General features: G+C 32.8%; 1 protein-coding gene across 7 annotated transcripts in view; it reads left to right on the forward strand.

Annotated features, from left to right (window-relative positions):
- The window catches only part of LOC114330581 (protein TANC2), a 632990-nt gene extending 614588 nt beyond the window's left edge, over positions 1–18402 (forward strand). For all 7 annotated transcript variants that reach the window (XM_050645525.1, XM_028279976.2, XM_050645528.1 and 4 more), the window contains 3 exons: positions 4847–5198; positions 5524–5719; positions 12195–18402. In XM_050645525.1, coding sequence (XP_050501482.1) covers positions 4847–5198; positions 5524–5719; positions 12195–12473 — 827 coding nt within the window. In that variant the 3' untranslated portion in view covers positions 12474–18402. The remainder of the gene's footprint in view (positions 1–4846; positions 5199–5523; positions 5720–12194) is intronic.
- Positions 18403–18610: the final 208 nt, after the last annotated feature.

An 18610-nucleotide genomic window follows, 5' to 3' on the forward strand; every position in this document is an offset into this window, starting at 1 on the left:
ATGAGATACCGCAGAATAAGGTCCAAAAAGGTTATAATAAAGATATTAAAAATGATTGTTAACAGAAAAAATACTCAAAACTATTTCACTAACATCAAAACTAGTTCTTCTCTGTCTTGCTCGTCGATTTATTGCATTTCGATTTAATGTCCATGATTCCGCTCCTTAGTAAAGCACACTGTGTACATAACATATAATTAGCCTTATTCTGAGGGCCAATATCAGATCTTTGCTGCATAAAATCTTTTTCATTTTCACGAAGTTGGCACGTGCTTTTTCAATTCTCTCTCTTATTTCTGGAGTATAATCGTTATTTTCTGTGATTATCGTTCCCAGTAAATATATTTTTTACTCTCTCAGACTGCTGGCCGCCTACCGTTAATATTTCATTTGTATTGTTGTTCTTGCTGTACAATGGGGCATTCGATTCCATAGAACTCTGGACCGTATTAAACGGAATTAATAACGCAAGGAAGTCATCTAAGATTTGCCGATGACATAGTGCTCATAAGCAACAATACAGAAGAACCAATCTACATACTAAAGATGATTAAACATGAATCTGAGAAAGGCGGTTTAAAAATAAATTTAAATAAAACAAAAGTGATGACAAATCAAAATATCAGAATCGACTTAGTTGGAAGTGAGATCGAAAGGGTCGAAGAGTCACACGATCAAACTAGGCAAACAGAATCAAACGGACGAGATAGCTATAAGAATCTGAATTACTTGGGCAGCAGTTGCAAGACTCAGTGATGTGTTGAAAAACAAAAAGATACCAATAAATCTAGAAAAAAGGGTACTCAACAGTTGTATTCTACCAGATAAGACTTATGGAGTGGAGACCGTGACACTTACAGGGTTATCAGCCAATATATTAAGAACAACACAGAGGGCCATCGAACGAGCTATCTTAGGAGTATCTCTAAGAGAACATGTTCGAAATGGGACATACGAAACAGGACGAAGGTGGAATATGTTATTGGAAAAATTGCGCAAATGAAATGGAGCTGGATAGGACAGTACACGTGCCACGGCAAAACAACGAAAGGTGGACGAGAAACATTTTACATTGGAGACCACGCGAGCATAGTCGTAGCAGAGGAAGACCACAAAAACGATGGCTAGATGACTTCAAAGCAAAAGTGGGGAGAAACTGGTACCAAATAGCACAAAACAGAGAAGAGTGGAGAACTAATGGGAGGCCTTTGTCCAGGAGTGGATGCAACCAGGCTAAAGAAGAAGTTATTGTTTTCTTTAGGGACATTCACTTAACAAGCTACATGTTTTTATGGATTCGGCTGCCTCTAGAGATGTATATTCTCGGGATGAATACAGTCACTAACTTCCACAATATTATTGTCACTTACTGACCCGTCCGGACAAGCTCGTAAAAACCCATAACCTTTTTCAAACACAGAAACAATGCACACTGCTTTACTATATTTTTTTATTTTGATAGGAATTTCTGGCTGTTCTTCGTTTCTTATCAGATAAAACAATTGTTCCAGATATCGTTATCGCGTTTCCTCTTTTTACTTCTTTATCGATGATTATTCTGCCGCGCCGTTTTCATTTTCTAATATTCCATAATCTTTTTCTTCCTGCTCTTAAAGAAACTGTTTATTAGATTTTTTTCTTTCTCATTTAATTTATACCGATCCAGATTAGCTCCATATAACAGTTTTAAGTTCTACTTCCATCAGACTAATCAATACCTATTATTTAACATACCTATTATTAAGTGACAACACATTTTTTCTTTTGTCTTATTTATTTCTGTTGTTTTTGTACAGAGAAGAAATCAATATAGATGTAAGATTTTTAAAATTGATTGTTACCTATTATTCCTTGTATATTGATCCTTTTTTATTTTTAATATGAAGGTGAAAATATTTTTAACCTCTCCTCAATTAATTTTAGAAGTGGTCATTTACTGCTCTTACTCCATATCTATTTACATATCGTCCAATTGTTTTCCCTTAAATTTAGCTCACCACAAATGCAAAAAGTAATGGACAATGAAAATTTTAAAGATAAAGTAATAATTTCAATTAAAATCTTTAATAAACATAAAAGTGCGACAAAAGAGAAATATCATGGATGGTAGTTATTAGAAACACTATTTGACAAATGAAGACTATGCTCCAATTCCAATTCAAAATATAGTCAAATACAAAGCTTCAGAGATACATGAAAAAATACAAATAAAAAAAGACAACTTTATGGTACTTAAAAACATTAAAATGCCAATAGACAAATGAAGACTATGCTCCAATTCCAATTCAAAATATAGTCAAATACAAAGCTTCAGAGATACATGAAAAAATACAAATAAAAAAAGACAACTTTATGGTACTTAAAAACATTAAAATGCCAATTGCCAACTAGGGTTTAATCGAAACAGAAAGTACCGGCCCTAAATATATCAAAATCTAATACGGCCAAGGGGACTGAAAATATTTCAACAAAAGTAGTTAAATTAATTTCAGAAGGTCACGTTGATGCGTTATAAATAGACGTTAAGTAGTAGGCTTATATTACCTACTAACATTAAAACATTTTGTTGTACAAAGTAATTGATATGGCAACGCTGTTCGGATAAAGTTCTGTGTGACGCGATTGAAGCGGAAGGCACTGCTATCTATCGAACATAAATATTACCGATGGTGTAGATGGCGCAATGTCATGGCGGCACAAATTCTTAGCGGCAATTCAAGATATAATTCTTGTTTAACGAGATTTTTCATATGTTTAGGAAAAAATATTCAACATTTTATTGGAAATATTTTCCATTGTTACAGTTTTATATATGTTTTTATTGAAATTTTATCCAATTTCTTACCGGCAGCTTTATTATAAGCCGAAACATATTATTTTTTCCTACTGTGGCAAAACTGTAAATTCAAAAATTTTAAAAAAATTCATAAATATTTCCTAGGATTATATCTTTATGCTGTAAGAAAATTAACAAAATTGTATGTTTAGTTTTCCCGCTTTATACTTGAAAAAAGGAGTTTTTTTGAGTTTTTTCGAAAACGAAAACATGAAGTTTGCTCAAAATTTGTCAAAATACTTCTAGTGATCACATATACCTTCTCAATTTTTTTCAAATTTTTTGAATGTGTAGTTTATTTTTGGGGGGGTTCAGATCAACCTTAAGTTGGTAGGATACGCCAGGTTCTAGAAAAATCGATTTGAAAAATTTTGCGGTTTTTGAATTTGAAAAAAAAAATAAAAAAAACTGTTTAGAAAAACGAAAACTGGTACGTTTATTTCTCTTTTTACGATTTTATCAATTGTGAATTTCTAGCATCGGTCATAGGCGTCCGTCTTGGGTAGATCAACGAAATCTCATAACTTGCTTTAATTTTTAAGCATTTTTTACAGTAGAATATTAAATTATGAGGTATTCTAGTACTAAAAGTTACTCTTGCTTTAAGTCGATAACACCGTTTTTTTATTTTTTTTATTCAAATTTTTCTTATATTCAAAATACGAAAAATTTTAAAATTGATTTTTCTAGAAAACGGTGCATCCTACCGACTTAAAGCAAGAGTACCTTTTAGTACTAGAATACCTCACAATTTAATAATATATGTAGTGTCAAAAATGCTTAAAAGTTAAAGACAAAAAATTTATGCGATAAAATAACCGATGTCCTACTCAAAACTTACTCCTATGACCGGTACTAGAGATTCGCAATTGATGGAACCGATTTATCTCTGGAAGATAAAAAGGCGGACCAGTTTTTGTGTATCGAAATGGAAGCATTCTGGAGATATAAAAAAAAAACTAATTACAAGGCGCCATCTTCAAAGAGCTCTAGCTCCCTTAGGAAACTTTTTGGATTAGGTGAATTGTGTTAAATTGTCTGAAAATGATCTTAGGAATCTTAAAATTATATACAGGGTGTTCCATTTAAAAAAAAAACATAAGTTTGTGTCGCCCTGTCAATACGGGTAGCCCTGTATATTTGAAAATATTTTTAAATTATGATCCTATCTTTGCCCCACGTTTTACCTAAATAACTTTTTTTCGTATCTCTTACGACAAACGAGTAATTGGACTTTGTCACACTAATGCCTCACCCTATATACGAAATAACTATAAAACCATCCTGCCTCTTTTTAAATAGACTTATATTAAGATTCTTGAAACATATGCAAAATGGCATGACTCAGAACATCGTGGAATTTTTCACGAATTTTCTCACAAATCTAGGACTTCTGCCGTCTTACTAGAACCGCTTAACCTTCCTGCCGAGCACCGAAAAAGTATTGATTGCATTTGAGTATTAAACTTTTTAAAGACAGGACTCAGAAAATCACGGAATCAGGGTGAACATTTTCCAAGCGGCAAGTATACTTAAACATTAGGAGACGTCATGCCAATTTTTTTTTGATCATTTTGAAATAAATATGTTTAATTTATTTAGTTGGCAGAACCCAGAAAATCATGAAAATTTCATTATTTTCCTTACATGTTTGTATACATATATACTCCGTTAGCCCGTTTGCAATCCTCCTGCCCAAAAAATTTTCTTCATAAAATCGATAGTATCCTGTCATTCTACGGATATGGCAGGACTCAGAAATTCATCGCAAAACCCTATTTTTACTTTTTGGGAAAATCTAGTTTTTACAGGAAAATGTCACAGGAAATTTGTGGATGTTTCCACAGATTGTAAGTACTTCGACTACCCTTCCAGTATTGCGAAAGGCAGGACTTAGAAAATCGTGGCTAAACTTCTGTATAATATCTCCCGGTCTATTAATATTATTTGTAATTTTTGTAATTTATAACAATAAATGTTTTAAGATCTCTAAAGTATATATTTTTTAAGGTGCTGATATAAATAAAGAGGATAAAGAAGGCCTGGCACCCCTAGCTTGGGCTTGTTTAAGAGGAAAACTACAAGTAGCTCAGTGTCTCTTGGAACGAGGTGCAGCGATTAATAATCCTGATAAGTCTGGTCGAATTCCGTTAGATCTAGCTGCGTTTCATGGAAATCAAGCTCTAGTGCAGTTTTTAATTGATCGCGGAGCCACGATTGAACATGTTGACATTAGCGGAATGAGGCCATTAGATCGAGCTATTGGCTGTAGAAATGTTCAAGTTATTCACTGTTTTCTGAAGAAGGGTGCAAAATTGGGACCTGCAACGTGGAGTATGGCACATGGAAAACCAGACATAATGTAAGATTTTTATTTTATTTATCTCATATTTCTTGTCTTCGTAATAAAACATCGTCAAATTCTTGCTACCTTAATCACTTTGGTCACCTCCACAATGTGGGATATCTTGAGCTTTTTTGTATTCGCGTACTTTTTCAATTCTCGCATTTCTTTCCCATATGCTTATTTAAGAATAGTTATAAATATTTTAGGAACTAGAACATCGTCTTGGCTCAATGCTTTTCCTATAAAACACAACAGTTTCAACTATTTTAAAATTTATTTTAATACAACTAATTATTTTAGCATTGTTCGAGATTTTACAATGTGTACGGTATTTTTTCAGGTTGATACTTTTAAACAAGTTGCTCGAAGATGGTAATATTCTATACCGCAAGAGCAGGCTAAAGGAAGCAGCTCATCGATACCAATATGCCTTAAAGAAGTTCCCAACTGAAGACCAAGATGAACATAATAAAACCTTCAAACAACTTAAGATAAACTTTTTGTTAAACTTCTCTAGATGCAAAAGGAAATTAGGGGTAAGTAGATGTAGATATATTTATATGTTATTTATTTATATACCAATTATTTATCCCTACAACGCTCCATATGAATCTTCCGTTGTTCGAAATAGTGCTGAAAGTGTTCTGCTCTCAGCTCCTCCAGTACGCGTGCTGTTCTGTATTTAACAACTTCAACTGACTCATATGATGTTCCCATTAATGCAGATTTCATTATATAAAAAGTCACATGGCGCAAGATCAAGCGAATGAGAGGATGGTCCAACACTGGCTATATTTGGCTAGAGACCCCTTGGGACACAATGCAAAATTTGCAGATGCTGTTTGTGTCTTTGAACTACATAAAATTTGCCGTACGCATTCTTTGTTAATTTCTAGAGTTTCAGAATTCCCATGACTAGTTTTTTACCGGTGATCAAACCAAATCAGATTCCTCATATTTTGATGTCATTCGTTTGTGTTGTGAAACTCCGACCCAGGCGTTAATCATCTTTACTGTCTTGATACTCTGGAAAACACCCAACTCACTTAAAAAATACACGCGATGAGGGCGTACGAAGTAGGACGAATGTTGTTCTGAAGCTATTTCTTTGTGGCATTTTTATAATCAACTATTTTCAATGGGAAATAAGCCACAATTTTACCAAAAAAATGATTTTATTATCGTTTCGACGCCCAAGTCGGGTGTCGTTGTCAAAATACAAAATAATACTAAATTAAACAAAAATGTTGTTGAAGACTAAGTTTTCACTCTAATGGCATACAACATATCCCACCAGAATGAAAACAATGGGAACCTTCTCTGGTTACACCTCCGAGGCTTCTACAATTTGCAAGCCATACGGATGCTGAGACTAAGGAAGATGAGGGAATTGGTTCCCTTCATACTCCACACAGAGTAAATGTAAATCAAAAATGAATAACCATTTTCAATTTCGTTGCAAAACGAAAATACAGCCGAACCATATTCCAGTCCAATCAGAGAGTGCTGCAAGCACCTCTACCGGTTTCGAAACTTATTAGTCTCTCATCAGGAGGCACATATGCTGCTCTCCCTGATCCAACCAAAACAAACCCCAGCGTGCAGTCCCGAATTGCAACGAACGAAATGGCATAGATGCCCTAGCGGCAACTGCTAGCAAAAGACTAAGTTTTCACTCTAATGGCATACAACATATCCCACCAGAATGAAAACAATGGGAACCTTCTCTGGTTACACCTCCGAGGCTTCTACAATTTGCAAGCCATACGGATGCTGAGACTAAGGAAGATGAGGGAATTCTACAATTTACAATTCACGTCACATCTGCTCAGCGCGGTAAAGTTCCAACGAGACTGGTTCCCTTCATACTCCACACAGAGTAAATGTAAATCAAAAATGAATAACCATTTTCAATTTCGTTGCAAAACGAAAATACAGCCGAACCATATTCCAGTCCAATCAGAGAGTGCTGCAAGCACCTCTACCGGTTTCGAAACTTATTAGTCTCTCATCAGGAGGCACATATGCTGCTCTCCCTGATCCAACCAAAACAAACCCCAGCGTGCAGTCCTGAATCGCAACGAACGAAATGGCATAGATGCCCTAGCGGCAACTGCTAGCAAAAGACTAAGTTTTCACTCTAATGGCATATAACATATCCCACCAGAATGAAAACAATGGGAACCTTCTCTGGTTACACCTCCGAGGCTTCTACAATTTGCAAGCCATACGGATGCTGAGCAGATGTGACGTGAATTGTAAATTGTAGAATTCCCTCATCTTCCTTAGTCTCAGCATCCGTATGGCTTGCAAATTGTAGAAGCCTCGGAGGTGTAACCAGAGAAGGTTCCCATTGTTTTCATTCTGGTGGGATATGTTGTATGCCATTAGAGTGAAAACTTAGTCTTTTGCTAGCAGTTGCCGCTAGGGCATCTATGCCATTTCGTTCGTTGCGATTCGGGACTGCACGCTGGGGTTTGTTTTGGTTGGATCAGGGAGAGCAGCATATGTGCCTCCTGATGAGAGACTAATAAGTTTCGAAACTGGTAGAGGTGCTTGCAGCACTCTCTGATTGGACTGGAATATGGTTCGGCTGTATTTTCGTTTTGCAACGAAATTGAAAATGGTTATTCATTTTTAAAAATGTTGTTCTTTAGTAAAAAATTCTTCTAATAATTTATTTAATCTGACTCATTGATATCGGCAATTCAGACATGTATTATACATTTTAAAGTAGAAGACTTAAAAATTATATTGCCAATATTGATGAGTTGCGTTCCTGGGACGACTTTACTAAAAGATAGTTCATTTGATTACATGAAATCAACCCAACTCAAGAATATCCGCCACAAAAAATCATAGCATGTGATCTGTCTTTAAAAATACAACAAAATACAACTGTGGCAGTAAAATTCTCGCGCTAGAGACTCCATAGTAAATCATAATAAAATCATTTTTTTGGTAAAATTGTGGCTTATTTCCCATTGAAAATAGTTGATTAGTAGGACGAAGGTAGAAGATTTAACTAGAAGAATACTGTCGACATAATTTAGTATGTCAAACTAAAATCTAATTTCAAATACAGTTACCTCTCCCTTGAATGAGTAGTTGTTCCGCATAAAATGTCCGTTTAACGGAGGTGTCCGTTGAAGGGAAAAAATAAATATATGTTAACTGAAAATTTTTTTATTTTTAATAACTTTAATAACTAAATTTTTTCAGTTACTTTAATTATACAGTGAGGACGTTTGAGTTGGAATACATTCATTTTCTCGAGAATGGGCGACTCTGGAGCTAAATACCGAAACAGGTCGATTTTTATTTTTAAATTTAAATTTTTTGGCATATATATCATACTAGTGACGTCATCCATCTGGGTGTGATGACGTAATCGATGATTTTTTTAAATGAGAATAGGAATCGCATGATAGCTCATTCGAAAGGTTATTCAATTCTCTATTCACTAATATAAACATTAACATAATTATTTATACAGGGTGACCAAAAATTTTTTTTTTGAATTAAATTAATTGAGAAAAAAGAAGAATGTATATAATTTATTTAACTCGAAATACGTTTTACTGTTGTCCTAAAACAGGAAAGAAATGTTTATTTGATAAATAACTATTGTTTTTCGCTTAAATTCAATATTAAAGTTGCCACCCCCCAGCCTCTTAGCAGTTTGAACATTTAATTTAAGCGAAAAGCAATGTTTGTTTTTCAAATTAATATTTTTTTTCTGTTTTCTGACTGCAGTAAAATGTATTTTGCATTAAATAAATTACCTATGAATAAATTACCTATAAATAAATTACATCATACATTCTTCTTTTTGTCTCAATAAATTTAATTCAAAAATTTTGTTTTGGGCACCCTGTATAAATAATTATGTTAATGTTTATATTAGTGAATACAAAATTGAATAGCCTTTCGAATGAGCTATCACACGGCCTCTATTCTCATTTAAAAAAATATCGATTACGCCATCACGCCCAGATGGATGACGTCACTAGTATGATATATATACCAAAAAATTTGAATTTAAAAATAAAAATCGACCTGTTTCGGGATTTATCTCCAGAGACGCCCATTCTCGAGAAAATGAATTTATTCCAACTCAAACGTCCTCACTGTATGTATAAGTACATGTTCAGATATTTACAAAATTTATTGTGAAATTTAATCTCTTTTTTTACGAAAACGCTCATACTAATACAGTGACGTCGATTAAATCCAAATGTCTTCATTAGACATTTGGGTTGGGTTCCGGTGAAACGTAAGCGCTAAAGAGGCCTGCCGGAGGGTATCGGCATGTATCGGTTTAAGGTTTCTTTGATATTACACTATTTATTACTACAATTGTAATAAAAAGAAATCTATTATTTTAGATATAGATAAATGAAAAGAAATGGTCTTAGACTTACATATGACTTAATATTTAAGTCTATGGTTTATATCTGCCATAACAGTATTTTAAAAATTGGGAGCAGTTACTATTATACAATTCAGCACATTGGACCATTTAAATCAATACGTTCATACCGATTTCAAAACAGCCGTATATTCATGGAATGGAATACCTATAGACGACATCAAAGCAAAAGTGTGGAGAAACTGGCATCAAATAGCACAAAACAGGGAAGAGTGTGGAACTCAGGTGGAGGCTTTGTCCAGGAGTGGATGCAAACAGACTGAAGGAGAAGATGAATATAAAAAACAAAATTACTCTAACTAAACTGGCATCAAATAGCACAAAACATAGAACAGTGTGGAACTCAGGTGGAGGCTTTGTCCGGGAATTGATGCAAATAGGCTGAAGAAGATGAGTATAGAAAACAAAATTACTCCAACTAAAAGTGATCAGCTAACGAACATAACACACACAGTCTATTTCATGATTATACGAATGTTTTGAATTTGGTATGAAAGTATCGATTGAAATGGTCAAATGTGCTGAAATGTACCATAGTAAATGCTCCCAATGTTTAAAATACGGTTGTAAGTGATGGAATTGTGTACATTTTTAGTAGAATACTCAATTAGTAGAACAAAAACATAACAAAATTCCGAATTCTTATTCTTAATTTTTGAATCCTTAATTTTTGGCTTCAATACACAAACACACTGTTTGAAATTAAAATCAGTACTAAATTATGGTAAACTGACAGTACTTAGATCCTTCCTATTGGAATAATTATAATTGCTCTAATAGCTCTATATGCTCTAATAATTATTTCAATTTACTTTCGTACTTCTTGTTGCTACATAGTAAAATATTTGTTATCGCGATTCCAAAACAGTCGTATATTCATGGACTAAACTGTACCATACATTGCTATGAAACATATTTCAAATTGTTAGGAAGATAGGAAAAGGCATAGGGAGATAACGGGTTTGGAACGAGAGAGGCATTGTTTGGAATGAACGTACTTGCTCAACGATGTCGAGATATATCTGTAGACATATACTGTTGTTTTATTGATTTCCAAAAGGCGTTTGATCGTGTTAAGCACTCTATATTGATCGAAGCTCTAAAAGACATAGGCTTGGACGGCAGAGATGTTCGAATAATTGCAAATTTATATTGGAATCAAACAACATCAGTTTTAGTAGATGGTGTGGAATCACAGGCTCTTAATATTAAAAGAGGAGTACGGCAGGGATGCCTCTTGTCATCACTGCTTTTCAACGTTTACTCCGAAAGAATTTTCAGAAAAGCTCTTTCTAAAAAACAAGAAGGAATACTTGTGAACGGTGAAGTCATCAATAATTTGCGATATGCGGACGATACAGTACTCCTAGCTTCTAGTCAAGAAGATCTGCAAACACTACTTGATAGTGTCGTTGAGAGTTGTAGGGAGGCAGGTCTGGATCTGAACATACGGAAAACCAAAATACTCGTAATAAGTAAAGAGCAGCATATAAAACCGTCTATATATGTAAATAATACCAAACTTGAGCAAGTTGATAAAATCGTTTACCTTGGACAGCAACTAAATTGTAACGCAGAAAGTCACGGCGAAATTAGATCTAGGATAGAGCAGGCTAGAGCCGCTTTTAGAAGGATGTCCAAGGTGTTATGTAACAGAGACCTAAAATTGGCATTTTGGACCCGCCTACTTCGCTGCTACGTGTTCTCGGTCTTACTTTATGGTATCGAGTCCTGGACTGTGAATAAAATCGATCTAAATCGCCTTGAGGCTTTCGAAATCTGGTGCTATAGAAGAATTTTAAAAGTTTCCTGGGTGGAGAAGATTCGAAACTCCACAATACTAGAACGTCTCAGCAAAACTACTGAGATCATAAAAAGCATCAAGCAGAGAAAGCTGGAGTACTTCGGACATGTAATGAGAGGTCCCAAATATAGGTTGCTACAAAATATTATGCAAGGAAAAATAGCAGGCAAATGCGGTCCAGGACGAAGAAGAACTTCATGGTTGAAGAACTTGCGAGATTGGTATGGTGTTGATACAAGCATGCTATTTAGGGTGGCAGTGAATAAAATTAGGATAGCTATGATGGTAACCAACGTTCTGAAAGGACATGGTACATGAAGAAGAATATAGGGAAATAATAAAAAAATCAAAAAAGAAGACGGAAGAAAATATGCTGACTGGGGAGGGCCATGATCGCCCGTTGGGGTTTCTAAGCTCTAAAATTTTACATGGTGTGTAAATGTTCTGCAATCTACGCTTTAATATCAAATCTAGACTTCAATGTCTTGATTATTATCTGTTGTATGGAGTGGAAGCAAAGAAGAAAAAACTGGACTGGTCATCATTCGAAATATTCAGAGCCATGCATAAACTTTTTTATGGTAGAATGATCGTCAACGTCCCTTGAGGATATGGTATTACAAGAAAAGTTACTTGTTAGTGGATCTATTTAGACTAATATTTTTCTTAAATCGTGCCATAACTCTTTCATCTTTCATCGTGCCATAACTCTATTATTTTTCACTTTTTTTATTATTATATCTTTAGTAATTATTAAATATTATTTACTTTTTAGGAATCTCAAGAAGCCATTGAATTGGCAAATCTCGTTATAGAATTAAAACCAGAATCTTACGAAGCATACTACGCCAGAGCGAAAGCTAAATTGGATCAAAACAAATACGAAAGTGCCTTACATGACGTGAAAGAAGCTCAAAGAAGAGCTCCGCCCCAAGGGAGCGAAATAAAAATTTTGAATTACTTGTTGGAGGATATTACTACAAGGATGTCCTCCAGTAGAAGCTTGTCGAATAGAAGAAATGTCGCTATATCTGTAGATACTTTACACGAATAGAAATGTTATCTTTTTAAGATATTTTACAAAAAATAGATATGCCTTTTAGATACCCACGGGGATTGCAAACTAAAAGAATTTAATGGTATAAAAGACTAAACTGCACTGTTTGAGCTTCGTGTAATTTATTTTCCCAGAAAGATGTTTCCCGTGTTTTACCAGGACCTTCTTTATATAGTAATGTCATCTCACTTAATTGAAGTGGTCACAGTTCTTTCAGTTGTGATTTCTATTTTTGTCTTCTATGACTCTGTAATGATAATAGTTTTTTTTTTATTTAAATTTAAAAGTAAGAATACATTGTAAGATTACATTGTCCGATATCAGTATTGCTAAGAAATAGTACTTGATATAAACAATGCTTCAACTGATCGTTCAGTAAAATTTACACAAAGGAAGTATTCCAAAAGTGTATATTTTGACTGCAAAATTTGCGAGTATGTTTTAAAATCTGGGTGCTTTTCTCCTTCTTCTTCTAAGATGACGTGACTCGTTAGTCTCTTGCACTTTGTCACAAGCCCTTTGTACCATACTCTGTTTTTTCCTTAAACTCTAATACGTTCTGTGGCCTCAACGAAGGCCAAAAGTTTTCTCATTGATAGTTTTAGGATCTCTTCTGGTTCAAACCTCAGGTGACCAGTAAATTTCTGCCTTACATCACTTAGCACACTGCAATGGCATAGTATGCGTATGACAGCCTTTCTTCCATTTCGCACTTTCTGCACCATGGTTTATTCACTTACCTAGTTTTTGCAGGTGGTTTCTTAAACGAAATGTCCAGTCATTTCAGTGACCGTTTTGATCTCTCGTTTATTGAGGTTCAGCATGCTGTTCGAGAGTTTTTTATCAATATTCTTATCAATATTATTTATGAAGTTATACTTCTTTAGGCGCGTTGGGAGTAAATTTATATGTGCTCGAATTCATCGAAAGTCTTGGTCCTGAGCGCAGCTCAAACGTTCTACGGGCTCTGATTGGGTAATTACAATGACCTATCAACAAGTGTTCAATATGTCGGTTATGGATAAATGTTGTGTATATTAGTTTTTATTGTTGTGAGGACAGATAAAAAAGTAAGTTTATAATTGTAGTGACTTTTTAAATATTTTTTAAAAGCAACAGGTACGTAATTATTGTAAATGTTTCAGTATTGTAATAAAAAATTACATAGGTACCTGTTTGGAAACTGTATGTGCCTATCTAGTAGGTAATGCTTTGATTTATATAAAATGATTACCAACAAAATTTCTACCAATCTTCATCTAATATATTGTTTTCTTACTCTATGTTTTGTTGTATTTTAATATTTTAATTCCACAAAAATCAAACTAATTTGATTAATTTCAGAACTGTCAAACAGTAAAACGTTCAGTCAGCTTATCTTCGCACATGATAGGTACGTGTAAGTGGCTAAATGAGTGGAGTCTTCGACTTCAATTCCTAAGCTCCCGAATAAACGCGGGTTCGAATCCCAATGCAAGTTTTTATTTTTTTATACATTTTATGATTGTAAGTATATTTGTTATATACTTTTTTTTCAGAAAATGCGTATTTAGTTAAAATTTTTGCCAACAATCATTGTTCAGAAATCATTTCTTTGTGACATTTTTTCAATATGTTTGTGTGTGTTTTATTCTTTTATTTTTAATTTTTTTAATTTTTGGTATTGTTTTAATAAAAATTTTTGGAAAGTAGTAAGTATTAAAATTAGTTTAATATTTAAATAAAATATAAATAAACTGTTTAAAGCACATATTAATTTCGTTGGAATCATATAATAGAAGTATAACTTCTTACGTGTGTACAAAGTACACAGACATTCTTTTTTTTTAGTCTGGATTTGCCCTTGAGTGGTTCTCCATTTCTTTTGATGATTCCTTATCAGCCATTTCTGAATCTCGTTTTTCGTAGCATCTTTAGTGATGCCACAAAAAGGTTCTGGGCCTACAAAGGTTTTTCTCGAGTCTTGTTTTGCCAACATATCTGCTCGTTTGTTCCCATGCGCCCCTTCATGACCCAGCACCCATATTAAAGACACTTTATTGTCTTTTGCCAGGTTGTTGAGGAGATCTTTGCAGTTTCATCTGGATGTATTTCACATCTGTGTGTTTAAACATCCGGGTGTTTTAACATCCGGGACTTTGGTTCGTATTTAAACTTTGTACAATCTGAGCTATCCAACTGGCTCAACCAGTCACAATATATATGTACCACTTTTTTCTCCGATTTTAAACACGGTTGTTGTTTTGTTAGAAATTTAACAAAATATTTATTATGATCGAGTTTAAAATATTGTTAATCTATGATATATGGAAATATTTCCCTGTAGGTATCTAAAAGAAAAAGGTATGTTATCTCTTAGAAAAAGTTCTGTGTTCTTGTTTTAGACTGTGTGGAAAAGAAAGACTTAAAAGCTTAAATTAAATTATTGTTAATATTTTCATAATTCGCCTTAGCAGGTTTTGTAAATAGAAACCATAGAATAATTTATTTTGTAATAATCATATTGTTTGTTGTGAAATTTCAAGTCATCCCATTAGTATTTTATTATTTTCCATTCCATGTTTATTAATTTATTAAATTTTTTACTCGCAATGTACAGTTCTAAATAAATTTTCATGAAAAATATGTTCAAACAATATGTTTTGCGTATTTTAACACAAAAGTAGAGATTCCATGAATGTATTTGATTTGTTTTAATGTTTGATTGTTAAAAAATTATGTTTACACAAATTTGAGAGGCTTTGCAATCACAATTCGAGCAAATTTAAAGCTTTCATATAAACTAGAGTATTTAATTTCATTATTGAATTATTCTCTTTGTTCATTATAGCCCAGTCAGTGAAGTATATTTTATAACAAAATATCATTATCTACGATCGATATCGATTTCAATTCATCCGTAGCTTAGCGGCTAGAATACTAGCTTTCTAAGCCAATATCGCAAGGGTTCGATTTTTGGCAGCAACAATATTTTCATTTCTAAAAATGATACCAGCCGTCACCGTGTTTCGGGGGGCACGTAAAGCCATCGGTCACATTTTTCTAAATTCTTCTATTTCTTCAGTCTTATGTAAATGTTCAACATTTCATACTGTTACCGTAAAATTTGCAACGATTTTCTACATCGGTTATCTTTTTTGTATCGCAAATATCTGACAGTTAATATTAATTTTAACATCCTCTCAAATCATATGAAAATATTAGCATCCTAGTATTAGGATTCAAAATTCTGGTTCTTAAAAGAAAATATTGTGGATTGCAGAACATCAAAATCTTTGGGTTAAATCCATTTTTACCAGTGTGTTCATGTTTGCTTACCTTTCTGTTGAATGAATCAGTCGTCAGCATGTATAAGATTGGTCTGGTTTTTATAAAAAAAATTGTTTTAGATGTCACCGATAAACAAATTTGGAAATTGATTTGGACAGGACTATACACGAACAAACAGGAATAAAATATATAATCTTTTGTGTTAAAATACATTTTGCAATAGGTTATATGTTTGTGAATGTGATTTATTTAATAATGGATTTATATCATACATTTAATTTATTATGAATTTCTTTTTGGCAATTTTTTCTATCAAAAAATGTCAAGACTTATCTTCTCTATTCTTGTATTTTAAATGATACATGTTTATATGTGTCTTAAAACTTGGTACATAGCTTCTTATTGGAAGCTAGAGGTACCAAATCTGCAGATAACACAGGATAGAAGCCTGTTAGACAGTTCCTTTAAGAAATAAACAAACGATATGTCAAATTGATGCCAAAGATATCGTCGAATTTCTCGAGATCCATAGACGTCTAAATTGTTAGTATTCTGTAGGTTGACATCACTTGGTTTATACTTAAGAGGAAACAGTAGCGATCAACATGTAGCAAAAACGCGTTCCAAGATTGCGGCTGTAATTTTGAATATTTTTCGAGATATTTGGCATACGTATTCTTAATATAATAAAGAATAGCGGTACAAAGCCCAATTTGAAAATATATTAATATGTGGAAATTACTCTGTAATTAAATACACAATTAAAAAAACGAGCCTGTACCGCCATTAAGAAGAACAAAAAAATACACTTTCTTCAAATAAACTTTTTTATCCGATGCCTAGATTTTGTGTCATTTTGGAACTACTAATGAAATAAAAAATTTTAGTAGTTCCAAAATGACACAAAATCTAGACATCGGATAAAAAAGTTTATTTGAAGAAAGTGTATTTTTTTGTTCTTCTTAATGGCGGTACAGGTAAACATCTTTTTAATATTGTATTTAATTACACAGTAATTTCCACATATTAATATATTTTTCAAATTGGGCTCTGTACCGCCATTCTTTATTATATTACGTATACGTGTGCCAAATATCTCGAAAAAATATTCAAAATTACAGCCGCAATCTTGGAACGCGTTTTTGCTACCTGTTAATCGCTACTGTTTCCTCTTAATTAATTCCCTTTCAGTCATTTGAGCCTTCAGTTTACTAAAAATCTATCTTCCGATCTAGATATATTATTGCTTAACAAGTCATTCTACAGTGCGTCCATAAAGTAACGCATAAATTCATTATTTTGTAAAGCGGCGACTTTGAAGAAAAATCCCGAAACAGGCGATTTTAATTTTTAAATTACGATTTTTTGGCATATATTTTTATATTAGTGACGACATAAATCTGGGCGTGATGACGTAATCGATGATTTTTTTTAAATGAGAATAGGTGTCATGTGATAGCTCATTTGAAAGGGTACTTAAATATCTATTCACTAATATAAACATTAATATAATTATTTATACGGTGTCCAAAATTTTTTTTTAAATTAAATTAATTGACACAAAAGATGAATGTATTCAATTTATTTAATTCTAAATACATTTTACTGCTGTCAGAAAACAGAAAAAAAATTTATTTGAAAAATAAACATTGATTTTCGCTTAAACGAAATATTCAAATTGCCAAGAGTAAGATGGGTGGCAGCTTTAACATTAAATTTAAGCCAAAAACAATATTTTTATCTGTCAAATAATCATTTTTTTCTGTTTTCTGACCACAATAAAACGTATTAAGAATTAAATAAATTATATACATTCTTTTTTTGTCTCAATTAATTTATTTAAATTTTTTTTTCAACACCCTGTATAAATAATTATGTTAATGTTTATATTAGTGAATAGAGAATTCAATACCCTTTCAAATGAGCTTTCACATGATACCTATTCTCATTTAAAAAAATCATCGATTACGTCATCACGCCCAGATGAATGACGTCACTAGTATAGTATATATGCCAGAAAATCGAAATTTAAAAATAAAAATCGACCTGTTTCATGATTTTTCCTTAAAGTCACAGGTTTATGAAATAATGAATTTATATGTTACTTTATGGACGCACTGTATATTTTCTTTGTATTGAATAAAGGTATTCATTTTTGAATGTTGGTGTAGGATTACTATCTTACTAAACATTGCTCCAAGCTACAAATAGAGGATGAAAACACTGTTGTATTCCAGAATGTAATTTTGACATTTATTGAAAGAAAGAATTTTACCGTAAACTTAGTTCATAAACTGACATTCAAGAAACTTTGACAGAAAAAGCAACGGATTATATATCGAAATATCTCTCTTCTGTCAAATTCTTGTTTGTTTCGGATGAAGGCATACTCTCTGTCCCTATATCCTATAGTATGTCTATTTATTTGTTATGTTTATTTTTTTGTTGAGTTTGTAAGTTTGTATGTATTCTTTGTTTCTTGCCCATTTTTATATACACGCATATATAGGCAATTTATTTCCAGTATTTTTGAGTTTGAAACAGTATAACTGTGTGAAAATTTGTCAAACGTATATTTATTTATAAATATAAAGGTGCTATATATTTAAAAATGTTTAAACATGCAATGCAATTAAAGTGTAATATTATTTAGAAATATATTTTATTTGAATTACCTTTTTACACCAGAAACATACACCAATGAAGGATAAAGAGTAAACTAATACGGAACTAAGCAGGGAGAAACATGCTTACATCGAAGGAAAAATCAAATTATAAAAGAACTTGGAACAGGAACCAATTGGAACTAAAATTCTTAGAAGACCTTAAATAGCCCCAATAAGAATTCAAACTTCGACCAAATA

This window comes from Diabrotica virgifera, chromosome 3 (assembly GCF_917563875.1).
Source record: "Diabrotica virgifera virgifera chromosome 3, PGI_DIABVI_V3a".
Lineage (NCBI taxonomy): Eukaryota > Metazoa > Arthropoda > Insecta > Coleoptera > Chrysomelidae > Diabrotica > Diabrotica virgifera.